The sequence below is a fragment of the Micromesistius poutassou genome (assembly GCF_964030765.1).
Source record: "Micromesistius poutassou genome assembly, chromosome: 4".
NCBI lineage: Eukaryota > Metazoa > Chordata > Actinopteri > Gadiformes > Gadidae > Micromesistius > Micromesistius poutassou.
In genome coordinates, this window is record NC_140274.1 from 8797470 (window position 1) to 8823497 (window position 26028).

The following is a 26028-nucleotide window of genomic DNA, read 5'->3' on the forward strand; positions in this document are numbered from 1 at the left end:
TGGGTTTTTATCCTCTGACGTGACTAAATGTCATAGTCAATTTCTCCCAGGGGATATAGATATATGTATATATATTTTTATATATGTGGACGATAGTAGCAAGTGATAAATAATTTAATGTAAATCAGGCCGATAAAGCCGGAAAAGGCCAAGCTATAACGAACCAAGCTGACAAACACAGGCACTAAAAAGCGAGTAGCTGCTCTGATGTACCAGCTCCTGAAAGTCGACAGAATTCACGCCGTTAACAATCTGTCGACTCCGGAGAGTGTTGCGTTGTAAAGTTTTCTCTGCGGCACCTCTTTTCTCAGAGGTCAAATAGGAAAATAAATAATGAATTACTTATTTTTGAAAAATCAACAACACCGCAAGTGTTCCACCAACAACAACAACAACAATAACAACAAAAAACCTCTTAATGACTTGAGTGACAGAAGAGGCGTCGGAAACAGTTGGAGAGTGTTGTGACTCTGTCTAAATTGCCGTACCTTTGTTTACGGCGGAGTTGTTAATGGCAGCCTTCCTCAAGGTGTCCACAATGATTATGGCTTTTTTCTCCCCCTGTGGGGCCCGCAGATGAGATGCTGCGCTTTCTCCGCTCTCCTCGCTAGCATTACTATTCTGTTTGCCGTTGTTATTGCCGCTGCTGATGCCCACCGGGAGGAAAATTAGATTTTAATTGCTCTGTTTGGATCTGCCCAATAACCAAGGTCATATATAGGATGGTAATTAGGTGCGTGCAAAAGAAAGAGAAGAAACAAACCAAAGCATAAATACATAGGCCAACAGTCACCGTGAGTTATTCGCTCTGAAAAAGAAATGATATACCACAATGTCCGTGGCGAAAGGGAGTGCGTCCTATATTTATCGTCTTGTAGTTTGAACTCAACAAACTCTGGATCCGGCATCCATCATCGTGGGCGCCATGGTGGATATTGACCTGACAAGAGGGTCGCTCAAACTTCAGATCAATAGGAGAGGGGGAGGGAGAGAGAGAGAGAGAGGGAGACAGAGAGAAAGAGAGAGAGAGAGAGAGAGAGAGAGAGTGAGAGAGGGTGAGAGAGGGAGAGAGAGAGAGAGGTGAGGGAGAGAGGGAGCGAGAGAGAGTTAGAGAGTGAGAGAGAGAAGGGGGTGGCAGTGGCAGAGTAAGAGAGAGGATGGAGAAAGTGGAGATGGAGAGAGAGAGATGGGATTGGAAGGGAGAGAATGGTAAAGAGAGGGGGGTGAGCAGAGAGAGAGAAAAAGAGGTAGGTATAGTGTTTGTAAGGACATGCAGTCAGCAGGATGTGCAGATAGGTTAATGTGTGTGGAGTCAGGTGCAGTATGCCTGTCACATGTATTTCTGTCTGCCCAGTTAGCACGCACCTGCGGCCCTCGAGTCATTCTCCTGCCTTGGAGGTCAGACCAGGCAGACAAGGGGTGGACCGCTGCCTCCCTCTACAGGTGTGTGAGGACGGGATGATAGATTTTGAAACGAGGGTCAAGCCGATAACTCTTCTTTGGATGCCTCCGGGAACACCGAAATAGAAATTAGACGAAGTATGAAAATTGCATGACCCCCCCCCGCCCCCTTGCACACAGCTCCCTCCCAGCGCGTCTCCCTCGGGCATCAGCCAGACCCACGCGGAGAGAAACAGGAGCAGCAGAGAGAAGTCATCCCTGCCTCGGGGATGGAATGGAACAGGTGGGACCGGCTAAATGAAAGTAAGACGGAAAGGAGGACAAATGGTGCTTTAGTATGCAAATGGCTCGGTTTCATTAGATGTGCAATCACTCTTATCCTTAGCCGTTGTAGCGCCGGTCGTTAATTAATGTTCAATTATCCGTTCCGGGGTGCGTGGGACTCCCCCGGGGGTAATGGGACTATACAGGTCCGAGCCGACGGACCGCGGCCGACTCTCATGGGTGGCGCCGCTCCTCCTGACCGTGACCACAAACATCTGGGCCCTCTGGAGAGGCCGCTGCCGCTGCTGCAGCTAAAGTAGGCCGGCCAGGCCCCCCGACAGGCTGGTATCTGGTGTCCCATGAGCAGCGCCGCTTGCCCATTCGTCCAGCCCCTCCTCCCCCCCCCCCCCCCCCCCCCGTCCTCATCCCCGTCCCCCCTGCAGGTGTCATGCCCCCCGGCCTCCACTGGGCAAAGGCTCGGCAGCGGTCGCTCTGGGGGCTAGCAGGGGGTAGAATGTGGATGATCTGCAGCTGTTAACATGCTTTCTCTTTTGTTTTCCCCTTGGAAGGGGTAAAAAAAAAAGATTTTTTTCCCCTTCAATAATTGATTTAAAACACTGTTGTTTTGGAAATGTGGAACCATGGGACGGCCGACGGCCTGTTCGTTCACACAAAGCGCTTTGAACCTTCACTGCGGACTATAAATCTGGGGGCAGCCTCTTTAATGGCATCGGGGACAACGGCGCAGCAGGGACATTGGGCCAAACCCTGTTATTTGGACAGCCACCCACCCACCGAGGCCTTGTGATTTAATCAGAGTGGGAAGCCATAACATAGAGAGGCCAGGGTTGGAGGGATGGGGTAAGTGCGTGAGGGGGGGGTAAGATGGTTGGTGAGGGGGGACATCCTTCCTACACCACTCTCGCAGTGAGATCCATGCTCTATCACGTCTCCGCCCAGACAGGTCTCTCTCTCTCTCTCTCTCTCTCTCTCTCTCTCTCTCTCTCTCTCGCTCCTTGTCCCTGTCCCGGACCCTCTCCCTCATGCTCTCCCCCTGCCCTTGTCCATCGACCCGGTGTGTATCCGGGTCCTTTTTCCGTTCTCGCTAGCCCTCGCTCTCGCTCGCCCTCCTATCACTCCCTGCAGCACAGTGTGACAGCAGCCACTTTACCGTCCCACGCCTCATCTCTCAATGTCTTGGGGAGATGGAGCTCAGTGTCACACAGCCACACCCACACACACACACACACACGCACGCACACACGCATGCATGCACACACACACACACACACACACACACACACACACACACACACGCACACACGCATGCACGCATGCATGCACACACACACACACACACACACACACACACACACACACACACACACACACACACACACACACACACACACACACAGAGACAAACACACACACTAGACACGGGTCTGTGTGTCCGTAGGGATGGTGGTGGATTGGAGTGGGCGGTTGAGATGCATGTGCACGCCGCTCACGCTCACAGGCCTCTGTTGGGTGTCACAGAAAGAGAGAGTGACTGACAGGGTTGCTGATTGTCACGAGTTACATGTGACAGCTCCTTGTAAGCTCCACATTCTTGCATTGTTTGTGTTTGCATGCGTGTGTGTGTGTGTGTGTGTGTGTGTGTGTGTGTGTGTGTGTGTGTGTGTGTGTGTGTGTGTGTGTGTGTGTGTGTGTGTGTGTGTGTGCGCTTGCGTGCGTGCCTTCATGTGTGTGCGCGTGTGTCGGCCTGCGTGCACGCGTACAGGTGTTGGCTTCTTTGCGTGCGGGTTTATGTGTAATAACTTCATCATCGGCCCACTGGGGGATTGCAGGACAGCTGTTCCTCCGTCTTTTGACTGGCCCCGGATCTGTTTCCTGTCACTGTTTGAATTGTTTGCTTGCGTGCGGCGCCATCAGCAGCTGGCCCTGGATCCGTGGCGCTCACAGCCACTACACAGAGCACCCTGTGCACAGCTTGGCACCGTGTCCGCCTGACGTCATTACATCCACTCACTGCTGGGCTGGCAAACGCAGAGGCAACCTTTTTGTTTGAAGTCACCAGTCTTTAGAGCCTCAGCACTTTTTTTTTTACAGGCACTTTCTTTTTTCTTTTTTATTTTAACGTTACTGCATTACCCCTCTGCACATGTGGCTGGAGCAGGGCGGGGACGCGATGGGGCTCAGAATCAGTGGACAAAGGGACCTCTGTCCACCAATGGAGGACATTCCTCATAATCCTGTATGACTTTTGCATTCAAGATGCCATTCTGAAGTATTCAAAAATATGTTATATATATAACAAGAGAGAGGTTATTTTCTGAAACCTCTTCAATGCTACCTATTTTTACCTAGCTACATATGAAATTGTCCTCCTCACCCTTGTGCCATTAATATTAAGATATTTAAATGTATTTAAAATATACCAGAGCACATAAAGTGCACCGCTTGAAAACGTGAACGCAAGAGATCTCTGGTTTGTTTGCTTGATTTCAAAAGGAGATACTTCAAATGATAGTTAGGAATATGTAAAAGCACAGCACCAAATCCAAATGAAATTCTCAGAGAATATTTCTTCCATAACACAGAATATTCGGAGGGGGCAAAATGAAGGAGAGATGTTATTTGACCCCATCCGAATTCAAGAAAGTAAAATCATCCATCTCCCTGACACGTTTATATAAGACCTCACACTGTTTACATCATCACATATTTAGAGGTTTCATCTCACCCCCCCCGAAGTGGCGGGGTGAGAGCTAAAGGCAAAACTTACCTTCCCATTGACTACAGCCCTGCTCACCAGCGGGGAGATGGGGTTGATCTGAGTTCTACAGAGAACCCCCCTGAACGAGGATTGAGTGTTACTTCAAACACGGAAATGTACATAGCACCATTTGAGCAAAGATAGCTGGCTCCACAGGCCACCTACGGCATGCCTTTGAGACAGAAACCACCTTCAACTTCGCAAATGATTGGCAGACTTCCATGTCCCCTTGCGATGGGAGCACATGAGTCCACGGTTCCACAACCTGGACAAACACCAGATTGAATCCACTGTGGTAAAGGATTTAGCCTCAGCCTTTGGCCCAGTGGCCAATATTATTTGTGGTCAAGGTATGGCCTTTCATTGCAGTTTGCACTTTGGTTGAATGGTTCCTTTCTGAATCCTGGAACAGTTTGTCTGAAGGTTATCGATCAATACAACCATTGTTGTAATAAGAGATATTCATGGTGGTCAGCTTTTGCCTGGTTTTGTAACACTCTGCTGTTCCTTGTAAATATGCAATTATGGATCTCTTATAAATGTGTATCCAATTGTGTTCAACAGTGCTGCACTTTCAGCACTGTAAATATTTTTGAGGTCATCAGAACTTTAACATGAGTTGCACACACATGCACACACACACATGCTCATGTCATTCATTCATTGCCCGCTCAATCTTCTTCTGCCTTTTCAACATAAAGCCCCTTTCTCCAGGACAAATAGCCTATTGAATCCATTTTGAATGGAATGCTTGCTATGCTTGCTATGACAGAAAGCTTGAACAGTAAGAAAAAGATGTCAAAGATACAGCCTTGGATGGAATGTCCGTCATTAGAAGCGGTTTGGTAATTTCATTCAAAATAAATCCTCTCATAAAGTGACGGTCCAGAAAGAAATTGACAAACAAATAAATTAGACTGCTACCCATGGTGTTACCTGCAATGTAAGCTAGCTAAACGATGCATCCGCCAGCCATGCAAACGAGTACAAGCAGAGGCAAGAGGATTGACAGGGCTTGCAAAACAGCCAGCTGTGCCACTTGGTTGTGCGTATCTTTTCCTCGGCTCAAGAAGCGGCAAATAAACAGCCATTTTGTTTTAGCTCCAAGCACCTGTTTTTTTCTGCACCGCTAGCGACAGCAGTGGGGGCTAATGGTTTGTGTCTGGCTGTGAAAGTTCTTCCTTTGTGATCAAGCCACTGGAGCATACACTAACAAAATAGGAGTTATTCATCAATATCACACTGCCACTTGTGCCACTTGCCCATTCAAAATCCCCAAATGTGCTGTTATTATTAGAGGGTTAAGTAGTTTCTTCTTGTTTGAAAAGTCTGATGTTTCCTTGTATCAGATTGGCAGGTCAATCGTAGCTCAATATTTTGAAGGGTGCATTTGTATTCTACTCATTGCAGCTTGTCATTATGTACTGAATCACCAGAATATAGTTCTATAGAGTTCTGCATATCACCTGTGGTGATATGCAGGAGTGGTGTATATATGTGGAGTGGTGCGTGGTGGATGAAGTCTGGCAAGCTGCTGTCAACATGAGCCATAAGTATGACAAAGACTCACTCAATGTGTGTGATCTCATGCCATTTATGTATTATAGCACTGCACAGCTCTGCAGTGGTAAAGTAAACTTTGACAAGAGGAGTTGCTTACATTTGTTGACATTGTACTGACCCTTTATTTAGGTCTCACCTTCTCTAAACAGAAACTTAGACCCGCTATTCTCAGGAGCTTTGAATCTCAAGGCCAACCCACATAAAACACATATGCATTCCTGCTTATACCCTCCTAGCCACTCATTTGTGCGACGAATGGAAGGGATGCGCACCTACACACAAGCACAAACACAGGCAAACATATCATTCAGTCAGACTTGGCAACAAAAATCTAAAAGACCAAACAAAATAATTGTTGCAGGATCTTTCATGCAACACAACTCTGAATTTTCCCAAAATCAACAGTTTAACATAAATTAGCATTTTCCAAAACATGCAATGTTACGCAGCGTGGTAAAGTGACGCCGATGAAAGATGCATGAGGATATTCAAATAAGAATTACCCAGTTGCCAAAGGAAGTCGGCTGGCTGTCTGACTGCCTGCTTGCCTTTCTTTCTTTATTTATTTTGGTGGGGGTGCTAAGTCGGTGCTTATATTTACCTCCTCCCATTGCGGTCCTTCCGTCTTGCTGAGTGGTATGCTTGACACAGAAAACTTGTTGACACAAAATTACCCGTACAATGCAAATCTCCACAGAGCAGGCGTGTGAGCAGAATGGGCTGCCTTCCGCCCCCTCGCACCGCTAAATCCCTCACTCAAAACCGCCTGGTGTATCCAAAAGGCAACCGAGGATTCAAAAGTAGACCGTCAAGTGTGTTTGAGAAATATAGCAATTAAAATCCATTGTCTTGTGCAGGGTGGGCCTGCATCGGGCGGCTCCTGAAAAAGAAAAAAGAAAAGGAACCAAGAGAGGCAGAGAGCCAGAATCAGGCAAGGCGACTGGCAAAAGTTTGAGTTCGGAGTTTTTCAAAATACGATGTGTTACTGTTACATGGTGTGTTATGAAACACATCATGAAATATGTGGAAATGTACGTCTTGGACACTTTAAGCATCTCAAGAGCCACAAAGCCAACCCGATCTCCTCCTCCTCTTCATCACCGTCCGGTAGAGCAGCCATTCTCAACCTTGGGGTCCTGACCCCAATTGTACGGTGGCCGAGAAGGGTCACAACACATGCAAACACCACAACACTTGCATATACAGAAAACACCTGCAAATTCAGAAAACACTTTCATCGATTACACAACACGTGCACTGCAAATTCCACAACACATGTATATTCAGAAAACACCTGCAAATTCAGAAAAACACCTGTAAACTCAGAAAACACCTGCATTGATTTCACAACACATGCGTTGCACATATTCACAACACGAACAAATAGGGAAACAAACTGCAAGTAATGACAACAGAAATGTTTCCGGGGGGACCATAATCAGTGACGGACCCATATCCGGTTGGCGGTTCTATTAAATTACGAACGTCTTCAGTCATTGGATTGTGCTACAAGAGGTACGTGTTTCTCTTTTATTATGACAGACTTATCGATGTGCTCTGATAACAACAATTATCTGCATGGACTAATACGTTATGGGGACAATGACTTAATATGTTGAAAACACACAAAACCACTTCGTTAACAGAGCACATCGACAAGTCTGTCATAAAAGAGAAACACGTACCTATTGTAGCACAATCCAATCATAGATATATATACTGACTAGATATCATAGATATATATACTGACTAGATATCGCCTGAGCTGCACTGTTCAGTGGAACATATACGTCAATGCCGCCGCCATCTTGCAGCAGGGTAACCACCCACCTGAATGAATGAATGTCGACAGAAGTCCTTTCCCAGTCAAAATCACTCTAAAACCCACTTTTTTTTTTTTTTGGAAATCTTCAATCGGGTCGGGTCAAATGTGTGTTTGTGGTAATGCTAGTAAAAATAAATTTAATTAAATTGTTATTTTTTTACTATCATTACACGTCTGACCTATGTCAGAAACCAACCCGCTTGAATATTGCCTTAAAATAAGCCGTTTTAGAGTGATTTAGACTGGGAAAGGACCTCTGCCCCATCAACGTTCATTCATTCAGGTGGGTGGTTACCCCGCAGCATTGTTGACGCATGCTTAGAAGCCGAATGCGATATCTAGTCAGTAGCTGTGTTCGAAATCCTTCCCTATTCCCTCACTCACTATTCCCTATATAGTGTTTATGATATAGTGAACTATATAGGGAACGAACAAACGAGAATTCGGACACTACTCTGAACATTTCTGAACGTCATTTGCGTCAGTAAATGCGCCCGCATTGCATTGTGGTATACAGGAGTACATGTAGAGAACATTGTATGTTCACTCAAATTTTGGGTATTTTATAGTCCACTATATGAATGAAATTAACCAATGAGAATTCGAACAGCACTACAAAATGGCGAGCACCCTATATAGTGCACTATATCCTTGATAGGGAACGATTTCGAACACAGCTAGTATATATATCTATGCAATCCAATGACTGAAGACGTTCGTAATTGAATAGAACCGCCAACCGGATATGGGTCCGTCACTGATTATGGTCCCCCCGGAAACATTTTGGGTGTAATTGTCATTACTTGTAGTTTGTTTCCCTATTTGCTCGTGTTGTGAATATTTGCAACGCATGTGTTGTGAAATCAATTCAGTTTTCTGAGTTTGCAGGTGTTTTCTGAATATGCATGTGTTTTGGAATTTGCAGCGCACGTGTTGTGTAATCGATGAAAGTGTTTTCTGAATTTGCAGGTGTTTTTTGTGTATATGCAGGTGTTGTGGCATTTGCATGTGTTGTGACCCTTCTCGGCCACCTTACAATTGGGGTCGCGAGATGATTTCTGGGGGTCGCCAAATCATTTTGGAAAAATAGAAATGTATTTATTTATTATTTATATGTAGCGTCCGACCGGACGTTAGAAGGACGACGAGTGGTTGTGCTCAAACAGGCATTTTATTACTCAAAACCAGTTACTGTAACTACACCAAAACAACAACAACAAACCTGTCCACTAGTCTCATGTCTGCCCTTCTCATTCACACATACAGACACTTGGGCTGTCAACGAATATTCTAAATTTGAATAAATATTCAAATAGTTTTGAAAAACAGACATTCAAATGTGAAAATTAATATTCAAATGTGGAAAAACACACACCCGTGGCAGCCGCGGTGTGGCTGTCTGCTTTGCGAGTGGGCGACCAGAACACTACAAGACAACAGACAAGAGTCAAGCGACAAGTCAAGTGACAAGAGCCGGAACCTTAAATTGCTTGCACAAAACTCTTGATCAGCACTCAGCATTTGTTTATTGTTGTTCTTTATTTAAACCAGGATGCGCAGAGAGAGTGAGGGGGAGCGAGAGAGAGCGAGAGAAAAAGAGAGCGAGTGAGCGAGCGAGAGCAAGGTCTGCGGTCTTCTTGTCAAATATGTTTAAACTTAAATAAACTACCTATACAAGTAGTTATGTCTCGTTGTATTAGTTTGTCCTGTTATTGACGTAATGCGCGTCGTTGACATAATGCACAAATATAGATATTCGAACAGTATTTGAATATATGTTTTTTTTCAGAGGGAATATTCAAACGTCATTTTTTAGCAATTTTGACAGCCCTAGTGTGTGTGTGGGGGGGGGGGGGTCGTGGACAGCAGTGCATGTTAAATTGGGTGTCGCGACTCAAAAAGGTTGAGAACCACTGCGGTAGAGGATGAGAATAAGCCTCCCCCCCCCACCCCCCTATCCAACTGCACTACTCATTTATGACCAATCACAGCCCACTGCCACCGGGGTCAGCCTGACCCGATGTGCCCAGTCTGAGGTTGAGACCAACACTGCTCCTCTAGGGAATAGGAGATCCCCCGGGGATTTCTGTATCTTTAAACTCCACATTAAACCAGTGGAGCAGCAGCAGTCACAACACTATAGCAATTACAATAACAACAACAACAGCAGCAGCAGCAGCAGCAGCATCCGGCCAGAGTTCTCAGATGACACGTGCGTCCTGGGTCTAATGGTGACTGATGACACGGATTTGATGTGCCTACTAGAAGGCAGGGGTGCACAGCTGTATGCAGCGAGGCGATGAGCATGTGCACAGACCAGAGGAGGAAGCGTTTGACAGTTTGAATGCCCTGGTGATCGCTAGTCCCCTTGCCTCCTCCCTAGCCAAAGCCAGCTCCAAGAATGTTATATTGTCATTTATCTGAGAAGACGATATAATTATAGAAATATTAGAAAATAATTAAATGTTTTGAAGAACTGATGTTATTCTAGACTGAGCCAACAGAACTAATCATTCTTGCACTTTATCGTCACACAACTGTGTGTGGATTAACTGCTATTATAACACGGCTTTGATGAAGCTTAAATTCTTATTGGTCAACCGCATCATAGCATCGTTCTATTATGTCTGAATAACAACCTGCTGCTATAGATAACTGACCATTGCTATATACACTACTTACAATCTAACAAGTAAGTTAGTTAGTTAGTTAGGCCTTTAAGTTCCCTAGGGAACATAGGCCATCGATGAAACCCCTCCATCCTCTTCGGTCTTGTGCCTTCCGATCCAGTTGTTGCCATGTCAGCCCTTTCATCTTAATCTCCTGTTCTGTGGTTTTTCTCCAGGTGGCTCTAGGTCTTCCCCTCTTTCTCTTGCCTTGTGGGTTCCATGTTAGGGCCTGCTTTGTAATTGATTTTTTTTTGGCCTACCCATTTCCATTTTCTCCTCCTGATTTGGGTCTCTATTGGTTCTTGGTTTGGTGAGTTCCCACAGGTTGGCATTTGAGATGGTGTTGGGCCAGTAGATTCCCAGGAGGCGTCGTAGACAGCGGTTGCTGAGTGTGTTGAGTATGTTGGTGGTTGTCTTCAAAGTTTCGGATCCGTAAAGTAGAGTGGATTTGACATTTGAGTTGAAGATTCTGCGTCGTTGGTGGGGGCGTAGCATTGTACTACCTGGAGGTTTATTTTCTTGTGTGTAGTATGGAATCTGGCTGTGATGATCCTTGAGTTGATGGGTTCCCAGCTGATAAGGGCCCTCTGTGCTTCTTTGGAAAGCATGAATGCTACTCCCTCTGTATGTGGTGCAGAGTCATCTGGGTGTCCGGAGTACAGTATGGACTCTCCGCTCGCCAGCTTGACCTGCCCTGTGTGAAGCCATCTGGTTTCACCCAGACCAAGGAGAGATAGATTGTACCTCCTCATCTTCTCCGCTATCACTGCTGTCTTTCCTTCTGCATACATGGTCCTCACGTTCCATGTTGCTATGGTGGTGGGCCGTCTAGGGGTCAGATGAAGCTTCGGACGCACTGTCTCCTTGCGGTTTTCCATGTGCGTCGACATTTTTTCTTTAGCTTGGGACGCTGAAGAGTCTTCCTTTCCAAGACTTTGGGATTTTTTAGTTTTCATCAACATTTCTGTAGCATGTAGGATTTTGCGAGTTGGGGTTGCTAGCCCCAAGCCCAACCTTCCACCATTTCTGGTTTCTGGAGTTTTGGAGTTGGTTTGTTAGTCCTCTCCCCTATCCTATTGTCTTCCAGGTAATGGGTTACAGTCTCATACCACATGAGGCCAGACAGGGTTTTGGTTGTGTACAAGCTGTCTCGGCACTTCAAGCCCAACCAACTCCTGCTGCTGTGTAGTGAAAGCTGCAACCAGGGCAAGCATTTCATACCAGCAGCGCGAGACAGAATCTAACAAGTAAGTAATACAGTATTTTTTAAATCAATAAAATCTTTTTTTATTTTTCTATTTTGTGTCCTAATATATATTTATTGAGTAACTAGCCGTGTAATAAACCCCTTCAGGGTTTATTTTGCGACTATGTCTGGCACACTGGACATTATCCCTTACTTTGTGATTTTAAATACAATGAGAACCGGCCAACCTGATCCCTTAATGACTCGATGACAGTTAGGTTCCACAGTTGATGGCTTCAGCTTGTTAGGTGAAACAGCTTCAAGACATATCTATTTTTAAATATTATGGACCATGCAATCCTGAAGAATGGCACTTTGTTATATTGCCTAGATCCTTAAGCCCAATTCCAGCATTGTGGCCGGTTCTCCAATAAGTGTGATTCATTTATTTACAACTCCATTTTATTCTATCTTATGGTCTGCTGCTGCTCGATTCTAATTACATTAGTCTAGCAGGTAATAAAGCCGACGTTTTGCTCAATATTCTAATTGTGTTCCTCGTATCTGGACCCCCACAAAAAGCAAAAAGGAAAGTTTCAATACAGAATACAATGAAGAATGGTTTATTTGTGTGTGTGTGTGTGTGTGTGTGTGTGTGTGTGTGTGTGTGTGTGTGTGTGTGTGTGTGTGTGTGTGTGTGTGTGTGTGTGTGTGTATATATGTGTGAGTGTTGTGCTGTGTGTACGTCTGTTTGTCTGTGTGTGTGTGTGTGTGTGTGTGTGTGTGTGTGTGTGTGTGTGTGTGTGTGTGTGTGTGTGTGTGTGTGTGTGTGTGTGTGTGTGTGTGTGTGTGTGTGTGCATGCCTGAGTGTGCATGTGTTTGTGCGTGCATCCCCGTGCTTTTGTGTCCAACAATGCAAAAATCAAACTCTGAGTAAGTCAGAAGTGCACATGACGACGCCCACCGACACACAGTCAAACAAACCAATCCCCACATCATCTGCGCCTGTTTCAATTGCTTGTTTTCATGTACTCATGTAACTCTCTTTCTTATTGCTTCAATTCCTGCTGTTTTTGTACCCAGTTTACCTCCATTTCTCTCTTCCATCTTAATTCTCTCTCCACTGAAATGGTAGGATGATAGAAATGCAATAACTTGTAATTGCAGTGTGTGTGTGTGTGTGTGTGTGTGTGTGTGTGTGTGTGTGTGTGTTTGTGCGTGCGTGCGTGCGTGCGTGCGTGCGTGCGTGCGTGCGTGCGTGCGTGTGTGTGTGTGTGTGTGTGCGTGTGTGTGTGTGTGTGTGTGTGTGTGTGTGGTTTGTGTGTGTGTGTGTGTGTGTGTGTATGTGTGTGTGTACTCTGATATATGCACACGCCCTCTTGTCGCTTTCATACATGTAATACAGATTGACGCAGTATAATTGCTGGAGACGAGCTGCCGACAATTGTGTCGTGGCTGCAAATGCATGCACCTGCTTATAACCTCTCTGGGAGCAGATGAACAAAGTCTCCAACACTTTCTTTTCGGAGATCGCATGCGATGTAATATGCACCCATTGAAGACCTCACAGCGAATCACAAGACATATATTTTTATTATAATAATAAAATAACAACCCTGTGCATTCGAAAATTATTGGTCCCTCAAGCGACAAATCACATTCCCTTCATGACTGAGTTGCTCCGTCTATAAGTGTGTGAGAGTGCGGCTCACACCCGTGTGTGTGCGTGTTTGTGTGAGTGTGTGTGTGTTTGATCGCGATCGCTTCTGCCTCTGTAACTCCTCGTCGAGCGTCTCTTCCTCTCGTTCCCTCCCTCCTCTTTTTGTCTTCTCCTCCTTTTCTTTTATTGTCTGCCTCCGCCCATCTGCCTCCTTTGTCCCTTCGTCCTTTCTGCTCTGTCATGTTTTTTGATCTCCTCCTTCATATCTCTCTCTCTCACTTGCGTTTCCCTCCTTTTTTGTTCTCCAAACTCCTGTGCCAAAAACCCAACGCAGCAAGATGAGAAATCTTCAATAGGGATTTCCATGGCAACTGATTCTCAATCACAGCCCTCTCCAGTTGGGTCACGCAGGCGGTTGGCACGAGTCGGCAGGAAATGGGTCTGCGTCTGGCTTTGATTGTGATCTCACACAACGTTCTGTCATCACCAAACGACACCACAGAGCTTCACGATGTTCTAAGAGAGTCCACAGTGGACGTTCACCTGAATCATACATTTGATTGGATGACGATTGGATGAAGCGTGCAGAATCTCTGATAGGAAGACTTTGCAAGTCACAAGACTTGTTATAAAAGTTTGACACAAAAAGTAGGAATACAGTAAGATTTAGGATACCATACCTGCAGATTTTCAAAGTGCCCTAGGCAATGTTAAAGATAGCACTGAACATCCTGGCCAGAATGTGTCACTAGAGACAGTTGATTTTTTTATTCTTACATTGCATATGATACATATCCTGAGGTAAAATAACAAAGAAACTCAAAAGCGATAAATATGCAAACATTATGCAACATACAAAGATAAAGTCACTCTGATTCCATATAAGGGTTAGCCTGCTGGCTGGCTTGGATGGTTAATTAAGAAAGGTATTGCAGCATGAACTCTGTGCATGGGCCTTATTATTGTGTAGGCTTGCAACCCTAGAGACTGGGAGCACAGTTCTGTGATAATACAGACATGCTGAATTTGGTTTGTTGTGATATTTCACAGTTGTCTTACACAGATACTTTATGGGACATGGCTGGGCTGTGTGTGTGTGTGCGTGTGTGTGTGTGTGTGTGTGTGTGTGTGTGTGTGTGTGTGTGTGTGTGTGTGTGTGTGTGTGTGTGTGTGTGTGTGTGTGTGTGTGTGTGTGTGCGGTTGTGGTGGTCTGTCCACCAAAGCAGAACAGCAAGTTTTTCAACTAACCTCCTATAGTCCCAAGCCCCTGAAGTTGTTGGTTCATTTCCCGGGGCACTGTGCCTCAGCCAGAGCTTAAGGCCCCTCGGTTGGAACACAAGTGAGATCACTGACATTTACTGCAGTGAGAAACTCTACTGCTATTTACCTCTGGCTCCCCTGGTCCCCGGGCTGCGGTGCATTTCTTGAGTACGGGAGTAAAGAAATTAAGGCATATATACATATATGTGTGTGTGTGTGTGTGTGTGTGTGTGTGTGTGTGTGTGTGTGTGTGTGTGTGTGTGTGTGTGTGTGTGTGTCAAGTATATATGTATATACTTGACATATGTATATATACAGGGTATACACAGTGTGTTTTCTATATATAAGTAAAGTATATGTGTATATATATGTATATATACTGTATATATAATTACATATGTAAAGCATATATACAGTGTGTTTTCTTTATTTATATATGTGTGTAAAGTATATATGTAAAGTATATATACAGTATGTTTACTTTATATACATAGTACATATATATATGTATGTATATAAAGTAAACATATACAGTATATATATAGGTGCCCTCTGACACACTTGCTGTCATTCACAGAGGGTAATTGTGTATCCAGAGAAAATAGCTTCAGAGTTGGCTTTATCGAAACACGTTGTCATGTTATGTTACTCTTTATCAATTTGCACACAATCATCTTCATTTGAAGTGTGTGTAAACACTCTGTTGTAAAGGCCAAACCCATAGAAATCCTGAGCACATAAAATGCGTATATTCTTTCTAAGAATGAACTTAATTTCACAGACATGATTAAGACCTCTGAAAAGGCCACTGTAAAGATAATTTGTAATGCATATTTGTTGACATTTAACAAAAGGAGAGTCTTTTGTTGAATGTTAATTTAACAATTAACATTAGGCAATAGTTTTGACGTAAGAGTAAATCATTCACATGAAATTAACCAACCTGGTAGTCATTGTGCTGCTGCTTTTCCCTTTGGTTCAGTAGTGATTAATATCCCACCATGAATGCTGTGGGCGTGGCTGGCCTTTTCTTCTCAGTGACATATCCGTAGATCACCAGGACGTCATGACCGTTAATAAACGATCCTTCCAGAATCAAATGAGACAATGAGACTGCCCTGTGAATGGCTAATGGGTGCATAATATACAATAAGCTAGCCCTTTTATCCGTCAGTCTCCCAAGTTCAGTGTCCCGTGGTTCCAGTCCATTCCAATCACTCCGCTGCTACTGTTCATCTTGTTAATAAAACAATGAGAGCCATTACCAGACTCAAGTCAAACGTGTTGGGGGGGGGGGCGGGGCGGTGTAATGACACGGTTCTCTAACCTGCGTCCTTTGTGTTCCTTCCTGTGTTCCTCGGTGTGTTCCTTGGCGTGTCTGCGGGGCAGCTGAGCCGCTGGATGGAGAGGAGTACCTGGACATATCGGGGATCATGCGAAACCAGGCCGGACGCTACGAGTGCAAGGCCAGCAACGATGTGGCCACGCCCGACGTCAAATACGTCAACGTGGTCGTCAACTGTAAGTATGGCTGGATGTCATTCATGCTTGTATCGTTATAGAATCGATCATTCTGTCGTCAACTGACTGAAAGTCAGTTGACGACAGAATGATCGATTCTGACAGACACAATTGACTTTCTACACAGACGCATGTGTCGTTGCTAGTTTGCACCCGGCGCAAAGCAGATTTTCCCCTAGTGTGTAGTGGCCAGGCGCCACTACACTTGCGCCTGGAGAGGCGTGTCGGCGAAAAGCAGGGGCGTTTTCCGGCGCAAATAATACCTGGTGCTATTTTACCGATCTAAGCATTGCGGCAGTACAATTGCGCAACTGACCGGGAAATACCTAGTCTAAAGTCAGTGGCGGATAGCGCAGTTGGTGTTGCTATTTTGACGTGCCATGGCAGGTCGGAACTGCAACATACGCTTACACACGCACATAGGCTATACACAGCACAAACATGCAAACGATTAGACTGATTTAAATATTATGATGTCAACGATTGTTCATATGAGTGAAACTGCATAGAAATAGCATAGATTGTGGATTTTTTTTCCATAGGGGCTGCATGAATGAACACACGCAAACTAACATGTAACACATAATACAGTCCATGGCGATGTATATTAACAGGGGGACACATGCATATTATGAACACAAGTCGATAACGATATTGCCTTTGACCTCAATGAATTTGAAGTAGTGCTTATATCTCCACCTTGAAAATGCTAACTTTTCATCTGATTGCTCCGGACTCACCATTTCTACTGCTTCATCGAATCTGTTTGGTGTTTGTGTGTGCGTGTGTGCGTGTGTGTGTGGCACGCGTATCCTGGCTTGTGTGTAAAAACACTGGCTCCGATTGGCTACCATGAAACATGACTCTGCCTCGCTTATCTCTTTGTTAAACCATCCTGTCTCCTCACTATCAGTTTGTGTGGCGACAGGGGTTTGGATTACGCAGTTTATTCAATCAATTCATAGTAACGCACCGCATTTAACTGTCAGTAACGGTAACGGCGTTGTAACAACGGAAAAAGTAATTAGTTAGATTAACCCGTTACTGAAAAAATAAAGGCGTTACCTAACGCCGTTATTTTAAACGGCGTTATTACAAACACTGGTGTCTTTGTGTGCACACATGTTTTATTATCTGTGTGTGTGTGTGTGTGTGTGTCCTCAGACCCTCCGGCCATAAAGAAAACCCAGAACTCTGAGACCCAGGTGGGCCGCATGGGGATGCTGCAGTGCGACGCCACGGCGGTGCCCACACCGGAGTTTGAGTGGTACAGAGACGACAAGAGGTGAGACCCCGTGTCCGCGCCACCGCTAACCAACCCAGATCCATGCAACGCTCGCCCACCACAATTGCGCACACGCAGACACACACACACACACACACACACACACACACACACACACACACACACACACACACACACACACACACACACACACACACGCATGCATGCATGCACACACACACACATACACATACACACGCGCATGCATGCACACACACACACACACACACAGACAGACACACACACACATGCATGCACGCACACATATACACGCACATGTACGCATGTACACACACACACACACACACACACACGTACCCGCACACACAATGCATCACTTGCGGTGCTGCAGGCTCTGACCAACGCTCTTGGAGACTGAGAAAGGAGAGCAGCACACATCATGTTGAAACTGTTTTTTCTCCAGGACAGATATAGTACAAGAGCAATAAATACCCCTTTGCAATAAAAATAAAAAAGCCTACCTTGATACATACGCTACACACACACACACACACACACACACACACAAAGTCATACTTATATTTGTGTATATTTTTGTCACATTCAATCTGAACTTACAGCAACACTTTGGCGATGTCAATCAGAAGGTAGTGTTAATTACTAAATCACCTGCTTACTCATTCTTCACACAGTTTATTCCACATTAGTTGGCCAAGAGAGGCCAGTGTAGCCAGAACATAATTAATAACAATTTAGTCATTCTCATAACACTTCACACCACATCTTTCCTCTTTTATAGTTTTTTGTCAGTGAAAATTTTAAAAACGAATTTGCTTAAACTTTCATCAGTTACAAAAATCATTTGTTTATTCGTAGAATAGGTACGATTAAATGCGTTTATTAAAACTCTGACCTTCTGATCAGCTCCTTACGACCAATTGTAGAGCCCAGAGGCATTACAGAAATAGTTTTGTTTTTGCAGCAAAATGTTTTACCATAGATGGCGCTGTCTCTGTGATTTGATTCAACTATGAGTTCACTCATGTGTGCTCGTGTGAATCTATACACTCCAAACAAGGGCATGTCTATTAGATGGTTGAGGGAAGGGAAACCATGTCGGCCTCCTACCAGACGGCAGAAACTGAGTTACATCAAAAGGCGATGGCAATTTCGCTTGTCGTTTAATAACCCTAGATATGGCTTCTCGTGTAGTGACCGCTGCGACTCTATTTGGGGAATAGGAGCATTGAAATGGAATGGCACCTGTAGAGTTACGCAAGCAGTAATTCCATTTCAGATTAAATCACAGCAGCAAAACTCCAAAAAAATTGGAAAAGAGGGACATTAGAGAAGAGGCACAAGCCTTATCAAAAGTGTCGGCCTCTGAAGTAATGGGCCTATCAAGGCAGCTCTTGAAATGAGAGATTTATGGTGGTTGAAGTATTTTGCATTATCTGTTGTTGAGTATTTTTCCCCAGCCTCATATATCTCAGTTGTTTTGTCCCCTGGAGAGTTTTGGCTCAACGCCTGTTCATGGCCCCCTCTTTTTCTCTGTCTCGGTGGGAAATATTATCGTGCTTTGTCCTTGGACGATGGTGTTAATGCACCATAATATTATCACTTATCCTTGCTTGGCCAGTTAGTTTTAGTCCCTCTCCCACACCATCTTTTTAATAAGCCAAAGCCTATTGTGGGCTTTCTTTACTAAATTGTTGAAGTGCGAGGGCTGTTTATGTGCCCAAATCCTTACTAATCAGCCTTACCTTGATGGCACACACCAAACAGCACCTGCTTTTTGTTGGAGCCCAGCCTCCCTGTGATTAATAAGAAACAGCACAATGCACCACGAGAGAATCCAGAGAAACCGCCATGCTAGGAAGCAAACCAGAACCTCCACCGCCGCCCTAGAGACGCGCAACCCCTTGCCAAGACCTCCATGTTCCACCCCGGCCCTCCGAGTGGTCCAGAGTCTGCCACAAAGGAGACGTTAATAGAGTGGTAGTGGCCCAAGGAAACTAAAACATAGCCCTGAGACAAAAGAGAAGTTGCTGCAGAACTTCAGATCTGCCCGGGCCGCCCAGAGGCCCACCCCACCCCCCCTCACCCCCCCCCGGGGTAGAGCGGGGCTGGGGGGGGGTTGGATCCTGAACAGGAACAGCATGTCAAACCCCATGAGTGAGGTGCCAACTGGGCGGGCACTGGGCAGGCGGCCACCAAAATGAAGAACGCCCAGCCCAAGGAGTCCTTAACCTAGTTGTGACATGAACACTGCGGACCACCGCCCCCCCCCCCCACGACAGCCAAACATCAGCTTGCACCACCAGGCAGGAAAGGGGAGGTGGAGGGTATGGCTCAGATGGTATGGATCAGAACAGGTGAAAATCCACTGGAGCACCTCCTCTCCACCCGAGCACGTGTCCTCGACCACCTCTACAGTGACGGGGACGCACAGTGCAACAGCGACAGTCGTAGCATCCAGCGCCTCCCCCCCCCGCCACCCTCTCCGATTCCCACGGTGACTATGAACCCAATTAGCCTGCGGTCCAATGTGATTCACTGCGGACACCCTCTCTAACTCTTTCTCACAGCCGGGCCTGTGCGGCCACATCAATGTTCTGCTCGCTCCCGGCCCCATGCTCCTTTACATCTGGTGTTCTGGTAGGGGTGCAGGATGATGAAACACCTCTGTTCTCCGCTCGGCCCGCCATACAGGGCTCTGGGTGTTGCTGGCGCTAGCTAACCATGGGCTGATTGCTCAGCGGTAGATTTGCGTGTCTCAGAAAAGCCAATCCCAAAAGGCACATGATATAACCTTGGTGGAGTGTTTTCACTTATTTTTTTCCGGTCCTAGTGAGAGAAATCCGCTCCAATTTTTACTGTGTGGTTTCGTGCCCTCTTCATCTTTGCTAATTGGCTTTTTTCCTTCTTTTTTTTCTCGCAATCCTCCACTCACTTGATCCTCCCATCATCATTTAAAGCATTTCATACGAGAAATAAATATCCCCAGTTCTGCATAGCTACGACGACGTTGGCTAAAGTCCTTTTCGCAAGATTTACGTCGTCGCCACTCTGAGATTGTTTGTTTAAACAAAAGAAAAAAAAATAAGAAGAAAGGGAACAATTGACAACTCCCTGTTCGCCAAATTTGGATCCGCCCCCTACTGTGCTGTGCGCTCCCGCCCATCTGTACGTTGGACACGGGGGGAAGGCGCAGTGAGTTGTCAGCCAGCGTGACAGACAGATGTGTTTGTTGTTTTGTCAGCCGGTGCGTGATTGCTGTCACAGCCGCCCAGTTCCCTTCAATCATTCCCAGGTTACACGTCTCAGCAGGACTCCCTGCTTGATTTCATTTATCATCAGCCTCCAAGCATAACTGGCCTGTCACTCCCCGCTGTTGATAACCTACTTTAGATGGCCCCGAAACCACACGCCCACTCGCTACAGAATCAAAACTGTGTGTGCGTGTGCGTGTGCATGTGTGTGTGTGTGTGTGTGTGCGTGCATGCGTGTGATTTCACCCCCCCCCGCCGCTCTCTGCTCCACAGCGGTGGTCCACGCCAGCGCCCAGCGTTGCCACCGCCGCCGTCTGACCTCCGATAGAATAAAAGGGTCAAATAATTTCAGTCGGGGGTCCAAGGTTACGCTTCTGTGCGGCGAGTCGACGCGGAGACAAACGCAAAGCGTCTCGCTCGCTCTCACACACACACACGGAAGCACACACACGCACACACACACAGACGCACGTTGAAGTGCACTGCTGCCCTCTGTCTGAGACATGGGATAATAGCACGCAGAATTATTAGCACCTTTCTTTTTTTTCACCTCTCGATTTATTGCAGGTAGACGGAGGGAAGAGGTGGCTGTATTCCTGCCAACTTTTTGATAATGTATTCTGGCCTTTTGTGCTTGGAGAAGCTGGCACGGCTAGGCGTAGACGAGGATGAACCTCAGCGCAGGAGTCTGGGGGGAAAAGCTTTGGCCCGAAAAGCTTTGATATGCCAAAGAAGGGTAAAGTTAAAATTAACACTTTGAAAATCAAAAATAAACCACGAGTACCCTGAGCTTTGAGGGAAAAATTGGACCAAGTTTGTGTCTTGTAAACTGAACAATGGCCTTTAAACGCTCCAGCGGCTTGCTTATGCAGAGCTTTGATTCCAGACTTTCCATTGAATTGAGGGAGAGCGGGGATGGGAGCCGTTCTGACCTGCTCCTTGTTGCTTGCTTAATCTTTGTCTGCAGCCACCAGGCCATCCTACATTATAATTTGTATTATAATGTAGGATGTAGGATGCTTGATGAGCAGAAAGCAACGCCTAAACGTACAGCCGCTCCTAATAAACACACAAAAAAAACACACTGTTCTTATCCTTGAGGACGGCACACTTTATATGGAGCCAACTCCTGGCACAAGATGCTAACCTCCCCCCCAACACACACCCACACACACACTCAAATGACACCCCCCACCACACACACATACAGTAACATAAATCGACTGATTTCCCCCAACAACACAACACACACAGACACACACAGACACACACACACACACACAAAAACATAAATCCACAGATTTCCCCCAACAACACAACACACACACACACACACACACACACACACACACACACACACTATTATGTAGAAATGGGAAGGACCTCAGCACTTTATCACCTTCCCGCTCCCTCGTCGGCTGAATCGTGCTTCCCCGCGCCGAGCGTTCATTCTGTCTTTGTCTTTAATGGAAATCCACCGTCCTGCCTGTCAGCATGAACCGGCGCCGCTGCCAGCCTCCTGTTAGGATGACCACATTAGCCCTGCTTTAAGTGGGATTAAGGTGTCGGATGCTGAATAACTTTGCTCCGCTCCATTCAAGACGGCGTAGGTCTCAATCAGCCCAGAACAAGCACATCCATTATGTGTTCTTTGGCGGGGGGGCGGGGGGGTGGGGAGATGAGGCTGGGGGCCGGGACAGCGTCGAGCCGCGGGCCGGGCGCAGTTCATCACAGACGTACAACCTGCCGCGTCAGCAGTGGTGTATTGATTTATCTCCCGTTCGAAAAAAACTGTCTGGATGCATGTTGAAATCATTGATCTTTACAGAGTGGGATGGTCTTCCAGCCCATCCCCCCCCCATCCCCCCGACCTGGTAATGAAGGGCTGGTGAGCAGCACACACGTCTTCATTTAGGATCACAAATATGCAAACAGCGGACTGCAACGGAAAATAAGAGTGCGATAAGAGTGTGTTTTGTGACGTCGTCATCATCATCATTATTATTATCATCAGCAGCAGCATCATCATCATCCTCATCGTTTCTCATCAAAAAACAACTCTGCACTTATACTCTGTAGACAAGAGTAGGGCACTTTTAATGTGAAGGATGAGTCTTTCATAAAACTTAACTAAGATATATCCTAACCCCTGCTCTCACAAAATGTATGTTGGCACAAAAGGAAAACTCATTATGGAATATAATTATATGATATAAAAGTAATAAGCTATCTCTAGGCCTTTGCTTGCACTGGCATGACCTTTTGAACATCCATTAACTTCCTATACAAATAAAGGACATCTCAATTTTTTTGGATTCTTTGGATGAAAACAAAGGAGAAATACCGAGTTTGAATGGTAAAGACGATATATTATATATTGGTTAACATTCTTCCCTCTCAGAGGAAGATGACTTTAACAGCCGGTAGTTACGGAACTGGAATTTAAGGTGATTCATTCTCAATGGAATCACTGCAGTACAAATGTATGGGAGAAGCTGTTTAGTGTGTGTGTGTGTGTGTGTGTGTGTGTGTGTGTGTGTGTGTGTGTGTGTGTGTGTGTGTGTGTGTGTGTGTGTGTGTGTGTGTTGTTATGTGTGTGCGCTTGTGCACGTGCCTGTGCCCGTGCTGTGTATGTACATTAATCAATACATGTAGATTGGCCACTGGGTAATGAAGGCGAGGGGTCGGAAACGGTCAGGGACATTCAAGGCTGTGATACCAAATCAACATCTGGAGGCTCTTTTCCCCTGCTGGAGGTCCTGACAGGAGCCATTCACACTGAGGGGTCACAGGGGTCGTACGCAGCTGCACAAGGGTTCAGCTATGGAGTTTGTATTAAGTGATCAACAATGCATTAGCTCACCACGTTTCTTAAAGCCACAATAGATAATTACTGTACTGGAAAGTATAGCTGCAGTTTGTTTGGGAGGTTGTGGGCATAGATACGTATATAGACAGAGAGACAGACAGACAGACAGACAGACAGACAGCAAGCAGCTAATTGGTGGTGAACTGAGTATGTTTGAGCAGAACACCACTTTTCTTGGCCCACCAGCCCCGATGGATTTGCCCGGAACACTTATAGTGGTGTGAGTTAATGGGATTTTAATGACCGGGTAATAATAGTTATTTTCCCTTATACGCAAACATCAACCGATCTCTCACCGACCCTCTCTCTGTGAGACGGCAATCCTCATGAAACTGTTCTGAAAAGAAGAACATTGATACGACCATTAGCCCTCCGTTCTGCCTTTTCTCTGCGCGCCCCGGGTGCATGTGCGTGTTTTATCTATCATCGTCACGACTCCATAACCCGGTGTGTGTGTGTGTGTGTTCTTCCTCCTCCTCCTCCTCCTCCTCCTCCTCCTCCTCCTCCTCCTCCTCCTCCCCAGGCTATCCAACTCTCAGGCCGTCAACATACAGATCCTGGGCACCACCACCATCCTCATGATCACCAACGTTACCGAGGAGGATTACGGGAACTACACCTGCGTGGCCTCCAACCGGCTGGGCATCCAGAACGCCAGCCTTTTCCTCTATAGTGAGCAAACGCACACACACACACACACACACACACACACACACACACACACACACACACGCATGCATAGAGCACACACACATGCACAGAGCACACACATGCACAGTGCACAGTAGTCCACACACACACACATCCCCCCATGCTGGGTATATGTTACAGTAGCAGACACACTCCATATGCACACGCTCCCTCTAAAGGGAGATTACATTACAGTACACTACACTCTATGTGCACACTATTAGGCTCTATAGAGAGATGACATTACAGTACATGACACACTCTATGCACACTCTATAGAGAGTATACAATACAGTATACTACACACTTTATGCACACTCTCCCTCTATAGTGAGATTGCGTTACAGTATACTACACACTATATGCACACTCTTAAACACTATAGGCTACTGTAAGGTTTAATCACTATAGAGTGATTAAACCTTACAGTAGCCTATAGTGTTTAAGAGTGTGCATATAGTGTGTAGTATACTGTAACGTACACACTCTGTACATATACTCTCTCCCTCTATAGTGAGTAAACCTTACGGTAGCCTACACACTCTGTACACACACACTCTGTCCCTCTATAAGAGTTAACCTTACGGTAGCCCTCACACTCGATGTTGCCTGGTCTGGATAAAAAGGTATAATGTACACTTGTGTTTACACACACTGACCATCCTCATGCACTGAGCCAGCTTATTTCATGCATTGATTATATGTCAGTGTTGTGCTGATCAGCAAATCCAAATGTTTACTTCAAATGCCTGCGAGACATCTTCTTCCTGAACCTGAAATGCATGATTCTTTCTCGGTTCTGCTTGCACATTAATTGCGTTCTCAGACCCATAGACCCCAGATATCTGTCCTCTTTGATATCAAAAACATATAATCTATTTATGAATAAGTACTTCCCTTTGACCACTAGATGTCGCCCATCCTTAATTTATAAAACCTATTATGAATTGCAGTTGCTTATCTGTAAAACTATTTACATAATGGAAGTAATCTTTTTATCTTATAAATGAAAAATAAAACAGGAATCATCACCGTTTTTAAGCTCTTTAAATGATTTCAGGCCGGTATGCATATACCAGGACCAAAATATCTTTACTTCTTTATACAATGATCACGACACTTGAGGTTGCACAACATGACCCTATCCTTTCGCTCTCTCTTATTCTGCAGGACCTGGGATGGGGCAAGACAACGGCTCTACCTCCGTATCTCAATCACTGTGGCTTATGCTGGCCTGCATCGCCTGCCTTCTCTTCAAGTGTTAATACCGTCCTGCTTCTCCTCCTCCTCCTCCTCCACCTCCTTGTGGCCTCCATCCGTTTCCCCAACACCTCCCCCCATGAAGTCTTTACTGCTCCCGAGTACCAACCAACACCTACCACGCAGACTCCTCCTCCCGCTCCCTCACACACACACACACGCACACGCACACACACACACACACACACACACACACACACACACACACTCACACACACACACACTCACACACACACACACACACACATACACACACACACACACACACACACACACACACCTTATAGCCACCCCCTGTCCCAGACTGTTTGCATTATCTTGTTCAACAAAACCTTAATGTACTACAACAATGCACTGCTTAGATATTAAGAACCATAAAAGGGTAGGGGGGGTGGATTAATACTACTAATAACAATGAAGTTGGGGGAGGGGGTGGGAGGGGGGGCGACAGACCATGCGTTTTAGTGCAGATATTAAGTGAAGTGAATGACATGAAGATCATCACTTGCAGTGCTCTTTTCAAAAAGGACTGCAGTCACGGTTGCTCTTTAATCTAGATTTAG

At 45.7% G+C, this 26028-nt stretch overlaps 1 protein-coding gene across 1 annotated transcript in view; it reads left to right on the forward strand.

Moving 5' to 3' along the window:
• The window catches only part of lsamp (limbic system associated membrane protein), a gene marked incomplete at its 5' end in the record, with an annotated part of 143740 nt that extends 118140 nt beyond the window's left edge, over nt 1–25600 (forward strand). Inside the window, 4 exons of the mRNA XM_084466325.1 lie at nt 15997–16128; nt 17293–17413; nt 24039–24187; nt 25376–25600. Of these exons, the coding sequence (XP_084322451.1) occupies nt 15997–16128; nt 17293–17413; nt 24039–24187; nt 25376–25470 (497 nt within the window). The 3' untranslated portion in view covers nt 25471–25600. The remainder of the gene's footprint in view (nt 1–15996; nt 16129–17292; nt 17414–24038; nt 24188–25375) is intronic.
• Between the last annotated feature and the right edge of the window lie 428 nt (nt 25601–26028).